General features: G+C 45.1%; 1 protein-coding gene across 1 annotated transcript in view; it reads right to left on the reverse strand.

Moving 5' to 3' along the window:
• VAMP3 (vesicle associated membrane protein 3) overlaps nt 1-21,644 on the reverse strand; it is a 71,261-nt gene extending 49,617 nt beyond the window's left edge. The window contains exon 1 of the mRNA XM_068238925.1: nt 21,500-21,644. Coding sequence (XP_068095026.1) covers nt 21,500-21,501 — 2 coding nt within the window. The 5' untranslated portion in view covers nt 21,502-21,644. The remainder of the gene's footprint in view (nt 1-21,499) is intronic.
• Nucleotides 21,645-22,112: the final 468 nt, after the last annotated feature.

Below are 22,112 nucleotides of genomic sequence, written 5' to 3' on the forward strand. Positions count from 1 at the left end.
ATGTATTATAGTTGAGACAGAGTGAATTTGGTTATATTCTGTGCAAATTTGGTTCATTTTATAGGCCGGTATAAGTAGGGGGGGGGGGGGGGAATCGTCTTTGGAGACTGAGGGAGGTCATCCGGGAAAGAAGTGAAGTCACATTATGACATGATGGGACGTTTAAGGTTTCTATATTACATTCTGTTTGTTGTGGGGATAAGGTTTGGGTGGGGGAGGGAAAGGGTGGAGGGAGAGCTTTTTCTGCCATTTCTGACCATATATTACTACACGTGTAAGGTTTTAAAGCTGTCAATTGTTCTTTTACCTGATGATCAATGGCCTTGAGAATAACGACGTGGAATGTTAAGGGACTTCGATCACCGGGCAAACGATCCATAATATTACGACATTTAAAGAAAATAAAAACTGACATCGCGCTACTACAGGAATGCCACCTAACGAGAGATCAGTTTAATTTTATGCGAAAATCCTGGGTGGGGCAGGTGTTTGGCTCGCCGGCTAAGGGAAAGAAAGCAGGGGTTTTAATACTGATACACAAACAACTCCAGGGCAAGATTTTAGAGGAAAAATGTGATGTGGATGGGAGATGGGTGAGGATCAGACTGCAGTTAGCAGGCTAAGAATTGTCGATTTCAAGTGTCTATGGGCCTAATGAGGAGGATAAAACATTTTTCACGGATTTGTTGTCCAATACTTTGAACACAGGTGCTAATAAAATAATACAAGGCGGAGACTTTAATGCTATGGCCAGTCTCTGTGAAGATAGATCCAAGAAAAACAGAGCCAGCGCCCATACAGCAGCCAAATCTCTATTATTTCAAGATTATATGCAAATGTCCCAGCTATGTGATGGGTGGAGGTCTCTAAATCCAGACACAGAGGAGTATACTTTTTACTCACGCCCCCACGATGTGTGGTCTAGGTTAGACTACTTTCTGCTATCTCAACATACCATGCCCCAAGTCACATCTATTGATATCCTAGATCTGATGATTTCTGATCATGCACCTGTTCAAATGGTGTTTTCCCCGTCCATCCCTAGAGGGACTGATATTATCTGGCGATTCCCAACGTTCTTATATGAAGACGAAGGCTTTGCTAGCCTACTTCAACAGTGGTGGTGGGAATATAAAGACGATAACCGAGCTCACATGAAAGATATATTCCTTTTCTGGGAAGCAGCTAAACCTACCCTAAGGGGAAAAATCATCGGTTACCTAGCATCCAAGCGAAAAACATCCCATGACCATTATATGAAGTCGGTAGATATCCTGCGGAAAGCACATAAGAGCTTTTTAGATAAACCCTCCCCCGAGACAAAATTACTCTGGCTTAAGGCAAAAGGGGAAATGGAAACCAAATTGAAATCCAGAGATATGTACCTAAAATCCTACAAAGATTTATATTTCTATAGACATGGCAACAAGGTGGGCACCTTACTGTCAAGGATGTCGAGACCTCCATTCCATAGCACAATTATTACCTCACTTAGGTCATCGTCGGGCCAGATCCAACATAATCCCAAAGACATTAATTCTATTTTTAAGGATTACTATAAACAACTGTATGCAGGTCCTATTACACCTAGCTCCAAGGGAAAGATACAGAGCTGGCTAGCCAAAATATCTCTTCCAATTCTCTCGGAGGATGATCTAGCTGAGCTGAACTCTCCAATAACTGAAAATGAAATCCATACTACAATAAAGGGCCTAGCTAATGGTAAGGCACCGGGTCCAGACGGCTTGTCTCCCGAATTTTTTAAGATGATACGAACAGACCTGGTGCCTCACCTACTATCGCGGTTTAATAAGATACTAAAAGAAGGAAGATACCCGGCGTCAGCAAACATGGCCTATATTAAACTACTCCCTAAAGTGGGGAAAGATACCATGCAACCGGGCTCATTTCGGCCGATATCACTGATTAATCAGGATATAAAGATACTATCCAAGATAATGGCAGACCGACTGGCTAACTTACTACCTCAATTGGTTAGCCCCAACCAAGTGGGGTTCATAAGAAATCGCTCTGCGGTTTCTAACATCCGTAAATTGCTCCTAGTTCAAGATTATGTAAAAGCCTATCCCAAGACGTGCAAAAATTACGCAATCTTAATGATCGATGCTGAAAAAGCATTCGATAACGTGTCTTGGGAGTGGCTTGAGGGGGTACTGGACAAAATGAACATCACGGGTCCCTTAAGGAAATTAATTAACGCTATGCATACTGATCCGCGGGCCCGCATATTCACTCCAGGCTTCCTATCAGAACCCTTTACGTTAGAAAAGGGAACGAGACAAGGGTGCCCGCTGTCCCCCCTGTTGTTTAATTTAGCCCTGGAACCCATGACTCGCTATCTAGAAGCAAATATACAAGGTATGGAGGTTGGTGAAAGCAGAGTTTCTCAGGCCATGTTTGCGGACGACATTTTACTATTTCTAAAAGACCCATCGACCCAGTTGGAACAGGTACTAAAAATAGTTAAAGAAGTTGGCAGCCTAAGCGGATTTAAAATTAACATCGCAAAATGCGAACTAATGTATCTATCTACACAGGCCCCTCCACAAAATTTGACTCATCTTCAGGTAAAAGTTTGTTCACAGGTGACTTACCTGGGAGTAAAATTCCATAAAGACCCGGCTCTCTTGTATTCAAAAAATTACTACCCACTAATAACAGATATTAAACGCCAATTAGCTAACTGGGAAAAGTTACCTATAAATCTAGTGGGGCGAGCAGCACTAATAAAGTCAGTGTCGTTTGGTAGATTGTTGTACCCTCTACAAACAATTCCAGTGCTTTTAAAACACTCGGATATAAAAGATCTTTACAAGGCATTTTCCCGCTTTCTATGGAAGGGGGGGAAGACAAGAATAGCTCTTTCCAGGTTACAATTACCCAAAATTCTGGGAGGCCTAGCTATACCTGATATAAGAAGATACAATTTGGCTTGCATTACGCGCCACATACGAGACTGGCTTAATCAATCAAATATATATTCAAATTATGGGCTTGAGTCTTCGTTCTCGGAACCATGGGCACTTCCTGGCCTGTTACATACATCTCGTAAGCACCTTCCTCCCAAGGTTAGAAGCAGCAAAATAATTAATGACACCATAGTAACCTGGAAAGAGCTATGTAAAATCTTTAATAAGCCTTACACGATTTCCAAATACATGCCTTTGTGTGGTCTGCCCGAATTTCGAGCAAGTTTAGCCCACCGGGGTTTTTTTGACTGGCGGGAAAAGGGGATCAAATGCCTGGGACAATTGATAGACTTGAACAAGGGTAAATTGTTAACATTTTCGGAAGTGAGATGCAAGTTTCGCGTTCCACAACAGCATTTTCTATATTATGGCCAACTGAGGTCCTTTGTAAAAAGCAAGAGTGAGCAATTTAAGAAGATAGCCTTCTTGAATAACTTAGATGAGTTTCTAGCACCGCATGTCCCTAAAATATCACTGTCAATGATCCAGACAGACCTCCAAAAACAGTCGGCCCCTAGAAAAGCATCTATTAACTTATCGAACTGGTCCAAACATATACCAGGGGAAGATATACCCAATAAGATTCTAGAAGGCCACAAGAAATTTCAAAAATTAGTAATCGGGGAAAACTGGAGGGAATCTCACCTTAAATTAATGCATAAAGCAAAATACGCTTTTAACATTAAATACAAGACTCCCCCGGTATATTACACACCAAATTGTCCCAAATGTTCATACCCCAATGCGGATTTATTTCATTGTATTTGGGCCTGTCCAGTTATAATTGATTTTTGGAAAGGAATACTGCTCTATATTAAACAAATGTGTAAAACTCAATTAGAAATGCTCCCCCTGCTATTATTGTTCAACTATGAAGAACCTAAATTGGAAGCAGGGGGAGAATCTCATTTAGTAACGAAAAGCATAAGTAACCTAGCCCATTTAGTACTGATAGCGTCCCGGAAAACAATCTTCAATAAATGGATCTATCAGAGTCCACCAACAACCTGGGATGTGAAGGAGGAACTTACACATCTATTTCAATTGGACAAATTGGATGCGATTACTCATAAAGACAAAAAAACAAAGTCCTTTTTCAAAAAATGGAAGCTTTTTATTTTGACGTCATACACACGACAGGAAATTAAAGATTTGATGGAGCATTTCAAATATACTAAGTGGTACCTCACCGAACATCTATTGGGTACTCTAGGAAAACTAGATATAACAGAAAGACAGTGAAAAGCAAATGGTCGGAAATGGCAAGGGGAGGGGGGAGGAGGGTGGGTTTGAGGGTGAGTCACAAAGAAAAGAGTATTCACTCAGAAGTAATTAGGTACAGCTTGAATATCACTAATGTATCATACCATTCTGAATGTTCATGTACCACAAAATGCCATTCTTCTACTTTGTGAACTTGGGGTGTTAATGTGTAAAAAACAATAAAAAATTTGTTGAAAAAAAAAAAAAAAAAAAAAAACATTTGGGTAATATTTTGGTGTAGGACATAAACAGTTAATTTTTAAATGTTATCTGTGTAAATTGTAATGCAAAAAAATATGTAGATCTAGTTTTACTATTTGGCCACCTTCATTTTTGTTTTCCCTCCTTGTACTTCTCGCTAAGCGGAAGTACAAGGGGGATGCGGAAATGTTTCCGGGCAGAAGAACTGAAGCCTCACAGGTGAGCGCTTCGGTTTCTCTGCGGGGACAGGGATCGGTGATCGGGAACCATGTTCCCGTTCACTGATCCCAGGGCTACCGGGGGAACACCACGGGGGCACGCGCGGGAGCGCACCGAAGCATGGGTGCGCACCAGAGCAGCCACCCGGACGTGAGCTTCACGTCCAGGCGGAAGAAATGGTTAATAAAGCTTAAAAGACGGATTGTGGATTCTAAACTGCAACTGTGACAGTCTGATGCAATGTTATAAATAAAACTATTTAAAAAAAAAAATCAGAGACTTTTCTTTGCTACTGATGTTCAATTTGCTATCCAAACTACAAGTGTAAATGAACATTACTCTACCATGCTAAACTCAGAGAAATGAGTTTTAGGCTGCTTCCACACAGGGACGTTACAGGCGCACGTTAGTGCAGCCTGTAATGTTCCCCCAACGCACAGCAATGTAACACAAGTGGGCTGTTCACACAGCCCACGTTGCGTTACATGCAACACTGCACGTTCTGCCGAAAGTGCAGCATGCTACGGCGTTAGAGCGGCTTAAGCCGCATTAGACTGCTTGCACGTGCGCAATCATGTTGGGGAGGAGCGGAGAGCGGCCAGGCACATGGCTAATTAATATTCACTGCACTCAGTGACGTGCAGTGTTTACTTCCTGGTGCGGCCGCTCTGTGCGGCGATTGGCCCGCGGGACCACGTGATGCCGCATGCGCACAAGAGTACGCATCACGGACGCCAGAGTGAGCTGCACAACGCGGCTCACTCTGACGTCCACATAGAAGAGCACCAGGTGTCGCGTTAGGTGCACGTTATGCGACCTTAACGTGGCACCTAACGCAATGTCTTAGTGTGCAAGTAGCCTAAACAGAGAAATGTAGTCCGCACACTCCAGGTAGTGGAGAAGTCTAGAAGTTTTTATTAGGCGATTACGTAACGGCCCCGTTATCCATACTACACATACAATTCATTATTTCATACGTTTATTTTCACTTCAGATTTGCTTTAAATTCATCTTTAGTCAGAGTCTTTTGAATCCAGATGAAACAATTTATTGACCAAATTTATAGATGAAAAGTTGTCTATACCCCAAAATTCTTGAGATTCCCATCTTGAGTCGCTTTAATCTATACACTGATGAGGAGAGAGAGAGAGAGAGAGAGAGAGAGAGAGGCACTCTGCTCAGATACACCATCACCTAACTCTGACCCGAGGAAGCAGGCATGACCCACGAAATGCATCATTTGGGTCCATTCATAAAGCATTCTCGCATGCGGTATTGCAGAAAACAGGTGACTTTACCAAGCACTTAAGAAAATGTCAATTCATAAAAGCAGTTACCGCATGAAAAGCTAAAATTACCAATCAGTGACAATGCATGATAGTACATTTGCATGAGTTACAGTTTTTCGTCCGGCAGGCCTGTATGTTTTTCCAATAAATATCATTAAAATAGATGGTTGGCCCCAGATAGATGGCTCAATAGATAATTTATGACAGGTCCGATCTGATTTCGATCGATTTTCTCATAGAAGTGAACGGAAATCGAACAGAAAAACTATCGGGCAGTAAATGTGCCGAAAAGACTCATCGTATTCCCAGCATAAAAGGGGCCTCAAAAATATTTACTGCAAAAAAGTATAAATATGCAATAGTAATTACTGCATATTCACAGGGACGGCTGAAACAGGCGTCTTCATAAGATTGAGAAATCACATGATAACATTCTCACGCACACAGTATTATCCGCACACAGCAATATGGGAGGTCAGCCAAACCATTTCCATTGTTCAGTCAAATAAGTCAAATCAAGAGGCCCAGGTCCAACTTTAAGCAGAGCAGCAGAGGAAGTCACATGACCAACAAACCCTTCCCAGCCTCCACCAGTCTAATGTGGCGTCAGTACTGCAGCCGCCTGGTTCTGAGCTCTTGTTTAACGCAAGGCAGGTTAGCTTTAAAAAGAAAAACCGCCCAAGCCTGCAGCTGGTAATCACTGAGCTCATCCACAGAACAATGCTAAATTCCAGGACTTGAAGTCGCTTGTATGAGGGTCAGCCGACTTCCTTTATCAGCTAACAGTTATCAGTGACAGAGTGCTGCACTGGTGACTGTCACAGCAGCTGAGCTCACAGACACCCTTGTCTTCCCTGCAGAGATAATTACAGCCAAATATACAACACTAACAGGAAGGCGAGTGGTGCAAGTACAGCACTGCCCACCAAACCTGACACAACCTCTCTAATGTGCTGGAATGTGACCTGCCCTCCACTTCACTGCCTGACTTCTGCTGGGAGATCGGACTGCCTTGTAGGGAGTTTATTATTATGTATTTATAAAGAGCTGACATATCCTGCAGCACATTACAGAATACATAGTCATGTCACTGCCTGTTCTCAGAGGAGCTGACACTCTAATCCTACCATAGTCATACTCTAATGTCCTACCTTATTATTATTATTATTATTATGATTATGTGTTTATAAAGCACTGACACCTTCTGCAGAACATTACAGAGTACATAGTCCTGTCACTAACTGTCCTCAGTAGGACATTAGACTAGGACTATGGTAGGGTTAGATTGTCATCTCCCCTATGTTATTTATATAGCACTGACATCTTCTGCAACACTTTACAGAGTACACAGTCATGTCACTGACTGTCCTAAGAGGAGATCACTATCTAATCCCTACCATATAGTCATAGTGTAATGCCCTAGGTGAGGAGTTTAGACTTTAAAAGAGTGCTTAATTTTGTCAATAATTATGTATAAATGATTTAGTCAGTGTTTGCCCATTGTAAAATCTTTCCTCTCCCTGATTTACATTCTGACATTTATCACATGGTGACATTTTTACTGCTGGCAGGTGATGTCACTGGAAGGAGGAGATGCTTGCTTTTTTGGCAGTTAACAGCCATTTCCCACAATGCAATGAGGTTCACAGACAGGAATCGGTCAGCACCAGGGCCCTGCCATCACACTGTGGGAGGGGTTTCACCACAATATCAGCCATACAGAGCCCCCTGATGATCAGTTTGTGAAAAGGATTTCTCATGGGAAAGGGGGTATCAGCTACTGATTGGGATGAAGTTCAATTCTTGGTGACGGTTTCTCTTTAAAGGAACTGTCAGGCAAAAAAAAAAAAAAAAAAAAGAGTTTCACTTACCTGGGGCTTCTACCAGCCCCATGCAGCCATCCTGTGCCCTCGTAGTCACTCACTGCTGCTCCGGTCCCCCACCGCCAGCTAGTTTTGTTTTTGCCGACCTTTGGGTCGGCGGGCCGCATTGCGTCCATTTTTACGCATTCCCGCTGGTGCAGGAACATTAACACATACATTTTTCAGTGTTAGCGATGCAATGCGAAAAAATGTTATCGTTGCACCGCTAACGCTAAAAATGTATGTGTGAATGTTCTTGCACCAGCGGGAATGCGTAAAAATGGACTAGATTGCGGCAGGGGACTTGAGCAACAGTGAGTGACTGCGAGGGCACAGGATGGCTGCCTGGGGCTGATAGAAGCCCCAGGTAAGTAAAACTTTTTTTTTTTTGTGCCGGACAATTCCTAAGGCACGTGGTGGGGGAGGTAGGGTAGACAGTTGATGAGTTAATAGACCAGAGCTAGGGGGTTTAGAGCTGGAAGGAGTTTAGAAGCCGTGATAAATGGAGTCAGTGAAAGGCAGTACGCCTCGCAGGAATGTAGTAAACACGTTGTCTGGCAGTAGGAGCGAGACAAGCGAGGTGTGGTCTGGTGTAGAGAAGTTCCAGATTACCTTATTGTCAAAATAACAAAAGCTGCTTTTGTTAATGCCTTTAATGACCGACAGTAGAAACAGTCAGCAATAGAAAACTTTCTACAGTTAGTCATTATAGGTATTACATAAAGCAAATCTTGTTATATATATTTACACAAAGTACGGTATGTTTTCAGATCAGAAGAGGTAAAGAAACACTCAGGGAAGTCAGAGAAGCAATGGTACTCCCAACGGCCATGGAAATCAACAGAGGTTTGTGTACAGAGTTGTACAGCTGATGTTTCAAACAAACACAGAACATTTATATCGCGCTTTTCTCCTGGCGGACTCAAAGCGCCATGTTTAAAGAACAAGCGACACCCATGCTAACCTAGAAATAAAAAAAATACATATAGAAGTAGATAAATACTACTTCTACTTACATAACAGATGGATTGTGCTATCCACGTAATGATTCCTGTGAATTTTATAATGGAAAAGCAGAAAATCCTATTCTAGGCAGTGGCCATCTTGCCAAGCTAATGCTGACATCATATCCTCCCTGACTCTTGTTTCCCCCCCCTCCCTTCTCTTGCTCATTGTGTATTCATTAGCTGCCCTCCTCCCAGAGTCTTCAGACACTCCCACTGAGGTGTATACTAACAAATGCACTGTCTTTTTTTTATTTACATATCCAATCACTGAGTCACCTCAGCCTTGCTTGTAAACACAAGTAATCAGAGGGTGTTTTTGATAAGCAGCTAGGCAGGGAAATAAATGGAAAAGGAGGAATATATTATAGATAAAAAGAACTCCCAGCATTCAACTCTTTGGCACTGTTTAGCACAAGGGCCAGTGCTCCTAAAGTATGTGATAACTACAAACCATAACAGCCGAAAAAGTTTTGCAAGTTTTGAATGCAGGATTAGCATCTTTATCACTTAATACACTCAGACCAGTTGCTGTTGAAATTTGATTTTTATGGTGACAATCCTGCTTTAAAGGGAACCTGAGGTGGGGATAAAAAAAAAAAACAACAAAAAAAAACAACACACGCTACCGGATCCAGGGGGCTGGGGGGATCCGGTAGTCGGATTCCCTGCCACTCCTGTGGCCTGCTAGGGCTCACTTTAGTTTTCATGACCCCTGAGGTCACGACGCTGGAAGAGCTGCTCTGTGTGTCTCACACAAAGCAGAGTGCAGGGAGGCGGAGGAGCGGCAGGGGGAGTGGCCAGGGAGAGAGCTCCCCAATGGCAGCTGGAGAACTGCTTCAGGAATGCCCCCAGTGGGTGTTTAATACCTCAAACCCCTCCCCCTTGAGTTTGTGGACAATTTTGGGGGGCGATAGCGCGACGCTGGGGAAGGGGGGGTGAGATTAGGGGGACAGAGGCATGTCCTGCCATCTGCTCCTCCTGCGCCACCTTGGGTACTCTAACTCAATTTGTCAGTTTGTCACTTTTGCATGCATCACTAAGGGCCTGTTTCCACTACACGCAGATTCTGGATACAGAAAAACAGACTCCAATGAATGCCTTCCACTAAAACGCAATTTTCAGATTTCTGCATCATGCACTGTTTTCTATACAATAAAAACATTAGTGGAAACAGGCCCATAGAATAGACATTCAGTGGGAGTCAGTTTTTCTGCATCCAGAAGCCCCGTGTAGTGGAAACAAGCCCTAAGCCACAGCACAGTGACAAACACCCGCCAATCCCCACAGTTGCCGCTCAGATCTCATCCACTAGAGCGCAGGTGTCAAACTACTGCGCCTGCGCAGTAAGCCGCATACAACGTGGGCTTGATCGACAGCGGTGGTTTGGACGACCTTGGGGTCGGCTTCCGCATCGAGCACGGAGACTAGGACGGCGGTGCAGAGCGGTCGGCGTGGGACAGTCGGCTGCTAGGGGCTGGAGAAACCAGGGCTGTGGAGTCGGAGTCGGAGTCGTGGAGTCGGAGTCGTGGAGTCGGGCAATTTTGGGTGCCTGGAGTCGGAGTCGGAGTCGGGAAAAAATGCACCGACTCCGACTCCTAATGAATTTGTAACTGTAATTAAAATAAAAAATATGATAAAATGTTCTATTTCTCAGATAATAGTCATTAAAAATAATGTATATATACAGTATATATACAGTAATAGCTGTGCTTAGTCCACAAAAATGAAATAAACCAATCAAAATTAGTTACTTGTGCTGCTTCAATAAAGCAGTCCCCGTATTTTTAAGGTCAGATATACATATCTGATTGTGACTGTATATATGATGTGTACACAGGAATCTCTTATATATACTAAATAACATCTATGCTGTAAGAATAAAGCCTGATGTGTAGCTATGTCACTAATAGAGATGGTCAATGAGATGGAAATAATTCTGCACTGATGCTGATTTATGCAAATGTATGCACTCCCTTTGCTGATGAAATCAAATAATTTGATATGTTGTTAAAATTTGGTTTGGTGACTACAAATTAAAGGGTAACTGAGACGGATGAAAAGTAAAGTTGTATACATACCTGGGGCTTCCTCCAGCCCCCTTCAGGCTAATCAGTCCCTCGCTGTCCTCCACCACCCGGATCTTCTGCTTTGAGTCCTGGTAATTCAGCCAGTCAGCGCTGTCCGGCCGCATGCCGCTCCCACAGCCAGGAACATTCTGCACTTGCGCAATAGTGCTGCACAGGTGTAGTATGCTCCTGGCGGCGGAGTGTGTGCATGCGCACTACGCCTGACTGGCTCAAGTACCTGGACTCATAGCAGAAGATCCAGGTGGCGGAGGAGGACAACGAGGGACTGATTATCCTGAAGGCGGCTGGAGGAAGCCCCAGGTATGTATAAAACTTTAATTTCATCTGTCTCAGGTTTACTTTGTTACACAGTAGTACTATACTCTACATATGCACTCCCCACAGAGCTGCAGGGAATCCACTGAGAATGCTGTGCACATTGAACACAGAGGTGTTGTCTGTTTACAATCTCCTCATTCCCCTGCAGAGTACCTGCACATCATTCTTACATGTACCCACACTTACACTGCCTAGGGCCTGATAGATGTTCTTTGTTCCGGTTTGTACCTTTTACAAGTACTCTTACCAAGGACTAGTTTTAGTCTAAAGGGAATAAATATAGTAGTCTACATATCCTTCTCACTTCAGTTGTCTTGTAAAATTCCTAAGCGTTGGCAGTTAAGAGACGAATTTCACGTTACATACTTTTAATCAACAAAATTGTAATATGCAAATTAGAGGAGTCGGAGTCGTGGAGTCGGAGTCGGAGGAATCCTAAACTGAGGAGTCGGAGTCGGTGGATTTTTGGACCGACTCCACAGCCCTGGGAGAAACCACCAGGTGAGTAAAGTTTTTTTTCTTCATGTTTTGCCTGATAACTCCTTTAAGGAACTGCAGTTATCTACGCAAAAGAGCCATTGAGCTCCAGGCTGAGAGCTCTGTCTTCTGAAGCTTGCTATCTCAACTGTCAGTCACAGCATTTTCTTTTTTCTCTGCAGAGAAGAGTTCAAAAGTTCACTGGCCTGCCCTGTAAAATCATTTAGAATGCAGAGTAGTGCGTAAACTGCAAATATTATAGAATGATGCAATGTTATAAAAAAAAACACTATATAACTGAAAATAAAATATTTTCTTTGCTACTAATGTTCTAGTAATTATCCGTACTACACAACCAATTCATTATATCATTTTTTTTCCCTTCAGTGTCTCTTGAAACAAGGTGGAGAGACCTCAGAGTAGCTATTCCTGAAGGGAAGAAAAGGAATATTTGCAACCCAGGTCTCCTGTGTCCGAGGCGGAGCCCTTCCCCAGCACACTATCCAGCCACTGTATAAGCGGTGTCCATAAACAGGACAATATTCTTCTCAGATGCGATACTTCCAATCAGACATGCGGAATCCTAAGTCATCTGAAGGTAGCCATTGATGGTTCCCATAAATGGCTTGATAATGACACTTTCTTTAGGTACGACTGCAAAATCCAACATTCCAGCTGTCAAAATTCTGTATTCCAATCGACCATAGAATCTTTTCACGTCGATTATCTCCACGTGGTTTTCTGTACAGTTCAATCATAGAAATCAGATCGAATGATTGCATCTGAGGGGAATATTGTACAGCTAACGGGCATCTTAAATCCAAAATAATACTAAAAATAATCTAATGAGAGCGGCGAGGATACAGCCGGGACTGGCACTGTGTGTTCTTCAGAGTAAGCAGAACATTGTGGTACAGCCAATTTCCGGACTATGCCGATTAGAAACAGAGGACTTGTTATGTGTTCAGAGGTCTTCAGTACAGCAAATAGGACTTTGCTTTATGAAGTAATAAAAGTGGCAGAGCTGAAGCATCAGTCATGTGACCAGCCAGACGAGACAAGAGATAGGACAGACCCCAGCTAAGCCCCGCCCAATCATGTTTCATAAAGCCATTGGCTCTGTAGAACACAAATATCATGCCAGTCAGGCTCTTCCTGCGAAAGAAGGCTGCATGCCCGTCTATCTGCATGTCTTGCCAAGGACTAACAGTGCAGCCAGTGTCATGCTTTGAGGTATCTCATCTGCTGCCTGAGCATTAAACACGCAAGACTGTCAAGATATGTAAAGAGCATACTAATTCCAAAGGGAAAATAAAACCCCTTTACTCACAGTATTGAGCAGAGAAAGGATTCAGGTAGAAATGGGATCAGGCGGCACAACAGACAGTCATCATTGCAATCGCAAAGCCTCGTCTACACGGTACAATTTTCCGTCAGATCGACCGGTGATTTGATAAGAAATTGCATCGTGTGTAGATGTCCAAATTGTTTCAGATCAATTTTGCATTGATAAGTACCCAAAATCTATTGCAAAACCTATTGCAATCAGATTGGAAATTATCTAATAGATCAGTCTTAAAGGGGCACTATTGTGAAAAATTGTAAAAAACTTAAAATATGTGCAAATAGACAAATAAGTACGTTTTTCCAGAGTAAAATGAGCCATAAATGACTTTTCTCCTATGTTGCTGTCACTTACAGTAGGTATTAGAAATCTGACAGAAGCGACAGGTTTTGGACTAGTCCATCTCTTCATGAGGGGATTCTCAGCAAAGCTTTTATTCTTTATTAAGATATTCCCTAAAAAGGATTTAAAACTATGATGCTGGCCAGCTTCTCTGCTTGCTACACAGTTTTTTGGCTGTTGGACAGAGCAACTGCCATTCACTAAGTGCTTTTGAAAATAAATAAATCCCTGAGAATCCTCTAGGAGGAGATGGGCTAGTCCAAAACCTGTCAGTAATGTCAGATTTCTACAACTTACTGTAAGTGACAGCGACATAGGAGAAAGGTAATTTATGGCTCATTTTACTCTGGAAAAAACACTTATTTGTATGTTTGCACATATTTTAAATTTTAACATTTTTTTGCCACTGACGTAAAATTGTACAGTGTAGATGAGCCTTTACAGCTTAAAGTGGAACACCGCATCCATCATCAAGTGTAAAGGTGGCCAGGCATACATGATATCAAATTGATTTTCGATAAAACCAAATCGATTGTATAAGAAATTGAAAACTTTTTTTGAGTAAGAAAATTAACTTTTCCTTGTCTTAGGAAGGACACGAGTGCTTCCCAAGCCTTCCAAGGAATTTCAACAGGGGACAGAGGTGGACAGAGGGGACGCAGAAAGGACTGGGAAGCCTCTATGGGGTCCAGAGCCATTCCCCCTAAATGGGTAACTATTTTTTTTTACCACTTCTCATTAAAGGACAACTGTAGCAAGAGGTATATGAAGGCTGCTATATTTAATTATTTTTAAGCAATACCAGTTGCCTGGCTGTCCTGCAAATCCTTTGCCACTAATACTTTCAGCCATAGACCCTGAACAAGCATGCAGCAGGTCAGGTGTGTCTGACATTACTGACATTATTGTCAAGATTAGCTGCATACTTGTTTCTGGTATTATTCAGACACTACTACAGCCAAATAGATCAGCAGGGCTGCCAGGCAACTGGGATTGTTTAATAGAAAATAAATATGGCCGCCTCCATATTCCTTTCACGTCAAATGTCCTTTAATCCCAATCTGCCATACACCTCCATAACCTCCTTTCCACTGCTGCACCCCCAGGATTAGACTGCAGCATTCTATATAGTGGTACAGCCATTAGTGGGTAACACACCGCCAGATACAGAGCAGGCAGGAGGCCTCAGTAGCCTCAGAGTGATGTCATTAGAGATGATCTGCACACTCTGCCAGCTTCAGCCAATCAGAAAGTGAATTGTTTACCAGGACTTGTGATTATGCATATGATTAGTTTGATCATGTGATTTTTCAGGCCTTGATTAGCAGGCCCCCCCCCCCCCCCCCCCCCCCCCGTGTGTGTGCTCACAATACTTATCAGCTGCTCAGCCTGATCACATGCGTTCCATCAGCAGCCAGGCATGGGCCATTCTCAAAAGGAAGTCAGTAATCAGTTCTAACGTATTCCTCTACGGTTTTCTTTAACTCATTCTGTAAACCGGCCTGACAAACAGTTATCTGAAGACAGTGATGACCTCAGCAAGGCCCTCAGTGCTTTCCCCTTCAGTCATGTGATTTCAGAGTGACATCTCTACTGACCATCACTCCTATCTGGGCTTAGAGAGAAATGTGCATGACTGGGATCCCTGTGCACAGCTCTGACTGGTGACCAGTTACTGCTGTATCAACTTCTTAAAGTGGACCTGAACTCAGAACTCACCTCTGCTCTAAAATACACACAGCAGCAGAATAACCTTTAACCAAAAAACATTTCTTAGTTACAGCTGATACAAAACTTAAATACATCTGCACAGTTTTCTACTTCCTGATTCATGGAAGCAGACCTATTGTTTACAGCCTGTGCTTTCATATTGGCTTATCTGCCATTTCTGCCATAGGCAGTCATGTGACACAGGAAGAGATCAGATTATAGCTAGTAATTATACACAAATGAGGGGGAATTAGACAGGCTAAAATCTTTAAATACATACAGGGTGCATTTCTCTGTGTTTTACTTCTGTCCTGTGCAAGAGTTCAGGTCCACTTTAAGGGACATCTGAAGTGAGAAGACTATGGATGCTGCCATATTTATTTCCTTTTAAACTATACCAGTTGCCTGGCACCCCTGCTGATCTATTTGGCTGCAGTAGTGTTAGAATCACACCAGAAACAATCATGCATCTAATCTTGTCAGATCTGACAATAAGGTCAGAAACACCTGACCTGCTGCATGCTTGTTCAGGGGCTATGGCTAAAAGTCGGCAGAGGATCAGCAGGACAGCCAGGCAACTGGCATTGCTTAGAAGGAAAGAAACATGGCAGCCTCCATATCCCTCTCACTTCAGTCATGATACATACACTCAACCAAGGGATATAGACATGAACTATAGTAGCAGGGGTAAGAGGCCAGATCCACACAGTAAGTAAAAAAGATAGGGTAGGGCACCCCAGGTAAAATAACTGTCCTTTGAGTGGCAGTGGAGGGAACAGCAGTACGGAGGGAGGTTTGGGGTGATGAGGAGTGGGCTGTTTTATGATCACAGCTGCGATTCCAAGTGGACCTACTGCACACAATAACAGCGCGATCCTGCTGGCCCAACACACACAAAACCGCAGCAGGACTGACATTTGCATTTCAATAAAATCATGTTGGAATCGCAGTGCACTAGCTTCTGAGCCGTGCAGAGGAGGGCGACGGGCCAGCGTATGGGGTCACATCAAGTATTCATCTGATTTCAGTCATGTAGATCAGCACTAGAACAGTTATTTTGTAACTACATTTTATTACTTTCTAAATTCAGTTTTCCATCTTCAATGCATTAACCAATTATCAGTTTCAAACTAAATATTTAATTTGAAACGGCTGTGCACTCTAAACCTCTGCTAGGAAATCTCACTTGGCTGCCTAGTGCAGGGAGCGGTTATACTTACCTGTTCCGGACGGCATCTTCTCTTCCTACACCCGCGGCTCTGAACTACAGACAGGTCTTCTGGGTCCCGATCACATGATATAACGTGTGATCCAGGAGACCGTGTCAGTATTACAGTGCCAGCCGATGGTGGTGGAAGGTCCACCACCCCTCTTCCACCACCAAGTGGTGCTGTAATGCTGACATGGTCTCCTGGATCCCCATCCCATGTCATATCATGTGATCAGAACCGAGAAGTCATGTCACGGTGGAGGAAGAAGAAGCCGATCCAGCTGTCCGGACAGGTAACTATAAAAGCTCCCTGATGCCACATACCCTGCCAGGCGGGGAGAGGCACACTTCCCTGGCGGCAGGAAAAATTTGGCCCTGCAGCCAAAGTTTTACTTTATTTGGCTGCTAAAAGGTTAATTGATGATGCAAAAAGTTTGGGGAGATTAAACCTAGGTACACACACTAGATAAATACCTTCTTGGGTGAGGATCTAGCCTCCCCCGCCCCCATGACACGTTTACAGGGTGGACGAATCCTCACATCCACAGATAAAGTTGGGCATAATCACTCCTATCTCTGTACCAGCTGGGAGCCAGCTTTCACAGTGAACCTTGCAGAGCTGCATATCAGTGATCTTTAGGTGGTTTTCTTGCTCTACAGTTAAGAGGAATTTCAGTGGAAAGTACAGGAACTTTGCGCAGTGTAAAAGAGGAACCGTAACGACATAGTAGAATGCAGTAAACGATTCAGGAGACCCACTTTTATGGTCATTATTATCCAGATTTCAGCATCAGAAACATTTCCTGTAACAATATATGTCTGTAGAGCCTGGCCCTCCCACTGAGGCTTAGCCTAGGTTGTTTATTATATGGAATTGTCCCCCATGAGCAGTCTGGGAGACCATAGATCTTTTCTACAGGCTTTAGAACTCAGTAAACAAACATTCCATAGAGATCACCTGACAGGACTAAAAATGTTGCTGCCTGTGATAAATTTCAGAATATAAAATCGGGGAGAAGGAAATCTTTTATAATGGGCAAACACTGACTACATAAGTTATAAACGAACACAGTATTGTAGAAAAAAAAAAAATATTTATTCCCCTCTTTAAGCAGTTCCTTTAACGACCGCCTAACGCCCATAGGCGTCGGCGGGTCGTTAGTGGTATAGCATGGACCATGCCAGTTCATGGAGGGTGTCTCCGTGAACAGCCGGAGAGCCGCCGATCGCGGCTCGCCGGCAAAATGTAAACACCCGGGGAAGAAATCCCAGCTGTTTACATCACACGGCGCTGCTGCGCAGCAGCGCCGTGACGTAGATCGGCGATCCCCGGTCTCTGATTGGCCGGGGATCGCCGGCATCTAATAGGCAGAAGCCTATCATATCAGGCGCAGGACGGATATCCGTCCTGCGCAGCTCAGAGGGTAAGGGAGAGAAAGCCGGGGAGGGCGGAAAGTGCTCCGGAGGGGGCTTTGAAGAGCCCCCCCCCCCAGGAAAGTGCAGGTAGCTGGCGGCGATCAGACCCCCCCAGCAGGACATCCCCCTAGTGGGGAAAAAAAGGGGGGGGGGGGAAGTCTGATCGCCCTGGCTATTTCCTGATCGGTGCTGCGGGCTGGAGAGTCCACGCAGCACCGATCAGAAGAAAATCCCCTGGTCCTTAAGTGGTTAAGCTACACGCAAGGTGGAACTCGACAGTGGTGGATGCTCAGGTCCGTCTGAACAGGCCTGATGAGCTTGTCGGATATGTTCTTGTGGCCGTGCACCTTGCCATGTACGAGTGTACTGTGCGAGTACGCCCGCACCTGCACAGAAACACTCATGGACGAGCGTCTTCAGTTTACTGCACAGATGTTGCCGCATAGGCACAATAGGGCCACGCGGACATATCCAACAAGCTTATCGGATACGTTCAGAGAGACCCTGCACAGGAACGGTGGAAACCTGGATGGAGCGAGAAGCCTCCGGAATATTTTTTCATTACAGGTTTACCTTAAAGGAGTTATCAGGCGTTTTTAAAGAAAATAAGTGCTACTTACCCGGGGCTATGTCCAGCCCCTAGCATGTCCCTTACCCCTAGCATGTCCCTTACCGCAGCTCTGCCATCAGCCGCTGCTGCCTCCCGGTCCCCAGCGATGACGTCAGGACGACCAGGAGGTTGGCCTGTACTGCGCGAGCGGCGCCGTCAATCACCGCCACATGGAGCAGAACGTACTGCGCAGGCGCAGTACAGGCCGACCTCCAGGTCGTCCTGATGTCATCGCTGGGGACCGGGAGGAAGCAGAGCTACGGCGAGGGACATGCTGGGAACTTGGGGCTGGAGGAAGTTTTTTTTTAAAACGCCTGATAACTCCTTTAAAGGACAACTGAAGTGAGAGGAATATGGAGGCTGCCACACACATTTCTTTTTAAACAATACCAGTTGCCCGACAGCCTTGCTGGTCTATTGAGCTGCAGTAGTGTCTGAACAATACCAGAAACAAACATGCAGCTAATCTTGTCAGGCCTGACAATAATAAACACCTGATCTGCTGCATGCTTGTTCAGGGTCAATGGCTAAAAAGAATTAAAAGGCACAGGATAAGCAGGAAAGCCATGCAACTTGTATCGCTTAAAAAGGAAATAAATATGGTAGTCTCCATAGCAATCTTGTTACAGTTGTCCTTTAAATCAGATTTGCAAACCACTGATTACTGGCAGCTGATTCCTGATCTAATCCTGTGGAAAGTTCCTGTTCAGAGCAGGGTAATTTAGGAAGGAAGTGATAGAGGGGGGGGGGGGGTAGGTGACAGCCAGGAAGTTAGTAGGGCAGTGTGAAAGTGGGAACAGTAAGGCAATGATCACTGCAGTCAAAACTGGAGGAGGAGCCTGCGCTTCCATTATGATAAACTCAGTATTTGCCTAGAGCAAAAACATAACTCAATGAATATTTACTGAATGGAACACACACATGAAGCTGACTGAGGGTAGGTGGTGGACAGATTGGACAGTGGGTGACAGTAGATGTTGGTCAGAGGTGAAGGTTGGCATCCAGCAGGTTAGTAGTGATAGGGTAAACCAGGGCCGTGAAGTTGGACCAATTTTGGGTACCTGGAGTCGGCGGTTTCATAAACTGAGAAGTCAGAGTTGAAATCAGATGATTTTTGTACCAACTCCACATCCCCGGGGTAAACGCTGAACAGGGTGATTGAGTGATGGAAAAAGTTGGGGGAAGTGGAGGATTGGTAGTGTGGGTAGTCATGGGGCAAGTCAGTGGGTGATGCTGGGGAGGGTAGGCGATAGACAGTAAATGTTGGGAAGAGAAGGAGCGGGGGGGAGGGGGGGTATTGGGCAGGAAAAGTGTTGGGTCAGTGTCAGTACATTCTATGGAAGCGTTGGTATGGGCAGGTTGGCGGTGTGGGCAAGGTATGTATTTGACAAGTTGGTGGGCAAGTGAAAGAGGTTAGGAAATGTTGGTAGGTGGGAGTTATTAGACATGTGAAGGGGCTGGTGTGGGCAGCTTGGTAGAAGGGTCGGAGTTGAACGGGTTGGTGGAAGAAGTAGATATTGGAGGAGGGGTGTCTTTTCTACAGAGCAGGGGTAGTGTTGGACAAGTCGGCGCTTGTTTAGTCAAGGGGACGTAAGAGAGTCTCATAGAACAACGGCTGCTCCCTACTCACATTGATAGGTTTCTTATTATTTATTTAGAAAGTGCCAACATATTCAGTGGCCCAGTACAAAGTAGGAAAACAAATGATACAGATAATATACATCACATATGGACACTGGTTCAAAATACAGAACTGGTGATTATAATGACACATGTAGCATGAACAAAATGTATAACAGAATGCGAGCTATGAAATGAGCACCACAATTCAAGACACAAAAGGGTGTGAGAGCCCTGCCCTTGCAAGCTCACAATCTATTAAAATGGTAAAGGTTTAGTAACGTGGTGCGAGCAGAGGCAGTGGCCTAACGGTCCTGGTGTGCAATTTAGGAGTTTATTTATTAGATAGTGTTCCCCACTGGGTCCCCTAGTTAGTGGTCACAGCAAAATGGCCATGAGCAGGGAGCAGCTGTTGGTCTATCAGGTTCCCTGCTGTGTCCCCTCAACTAGTCTAGCTCTGACAAGTGTGTGTGTGCGTTAGATGTTGTACAGCTTGGTAATACTACATGTTTGGGGGCAGAGCCGGGACAAGGTCCTCCAGCACCCAAGGCTGAGACACCAAAGTGCGCCCCTCCCACCCCAGCCATCACACACTGATTGCTATTACACTAAGAGGTGCCCCAGGGCCCCCAACACCTTAATCTCTAGTTATCTGGCTTGCAGTCACTGCCATGTATCCCCTTTTCTTATTTCTCTCTGCTTCAAACACAATAAGGGAATGATAGCTGAGTGAGTTGTGCACCCCCTCCTATACTGTGCCCTGAGGCTAGAGCCTCTCTTCGCCTCTGCCCGGCCCTGTTGGGGTGTGATTAGTATTGAGGTGGGGGAGCCGAGGGGGTACTTGTAAAGGAGGTGTTATGCGCGGTACAATTTTTCCATCCAATCTTACCATTTCTATGTAGTATAAGGGTAAATTAAGTGAATATAATCAAAGGATAATTTAGGCAGTTCCCTTATATTACATATAAATGGTAAGATTGGATGAAAAAAATTGTACCATGTATGGGCACCATTAGACAGCTTGGTAAGATAATAGGTTGGTAGTTGGGTGTCAGTAGACGGTGGGAGAGGGCAGGTTAGTGGCTGGTGAATGGTGAGGGACAGTATTGGGCTGGGTGAAGTCGGGAAGGGTCAGTCTGGGCAGGCTGAGGGTAGCTGGGTGAGGGTCAGTCTGGGCAGGCTGAGGGTAGCTGGGTGAGGGTCAGTCTGGGCAGGCTGAGGGTAGCTGGGTGAGGGTCAGTCTGGGCAGGCTGAGGGTAGCTGGGTGAGGGTCAGTCTGGGCAGGCTGAGGGTAGCTGGGTGAGGGTCAGTCTGGGCAGGGTGGAGGGAGGGTCAGTCTGGGCAGGCTGAGGGTAGCTGGGTGAGGGTCAGTCTGGGCAGGGTGAGGGTAGCTAGGTGAGGGTCAGTCTGGGCAGGGTGGAGGAGGTGGGAAGTAGGTGAACAGTGTGTGGCGAGTCAGCAGACGAGTTGAGGCGTGTCCATCTCCCGCAGCAGAGCTCACTACCCCTCCCCCATGCGGCCCCGGGCACTCACATGACGACGGCACCGGACTGACTGCACAGCGCAGGAAGAATCACCGCAGCCGCTCCTGTCAACGTTCTACCGACAACCAGCTCTGATTGGACGACCCCTTAATGACGTCACCAGGAAAGGAATGCCAGCGCCGAGGGCGGGGCACTTCCCCAGCGCTGAGCGGAGCTCCGCCTCCGCTGCGGCCGCCATGTTTCCGGAGACCAGCCAGAGTGAGCTGCCTATGGGCGGCGCCTGACGTCAGGCCCTACACGAGCGCGGACACAATGAGCGTCTCCCAGTCACGGGACTCCGCGCCGCCAAATCTCTCCTCCTTCTGTATGAGCGGCGCCTTTGCCGTGTGCGGGCTGCGGCCGGGAGTGACATACCCGGGAATTCACTGAGGAAATGCGAATTCGTGACAACTATGGGGGGAGGGCCTGTGTGAGGGGAGGAGGGTATGACCACCAGATGGGAAGTCCTGTGTTGTGTCTGATTACGCTGCCTGTTGATTTGTAGGAGACTGTGCGGCCACATTTCCTATAGAATGATGCTGCTGGAGATAAAATACGAAATATCTCTGCTCCCACACCTCTTACACTCCCCAAATTTTCAGGGTAGGGAGGGGACCCCCCGA

Source organism: Hyperolius riggenbachi, chromosome 6, assembly GCF_040937935.1.
Source record: "Hyperolius riggenbachi isolate aHypRig1 chromosome 6, aHypRig1.pri, whole genome shotgun sequence".
In the NCBI taxonomy this organism is placed as follows: Eukaryota; Metazoa; Chordata; class Amphibia; order Anura; family Hyperoliidae; genus Hyperolius; species Hyperolius riggenbachi.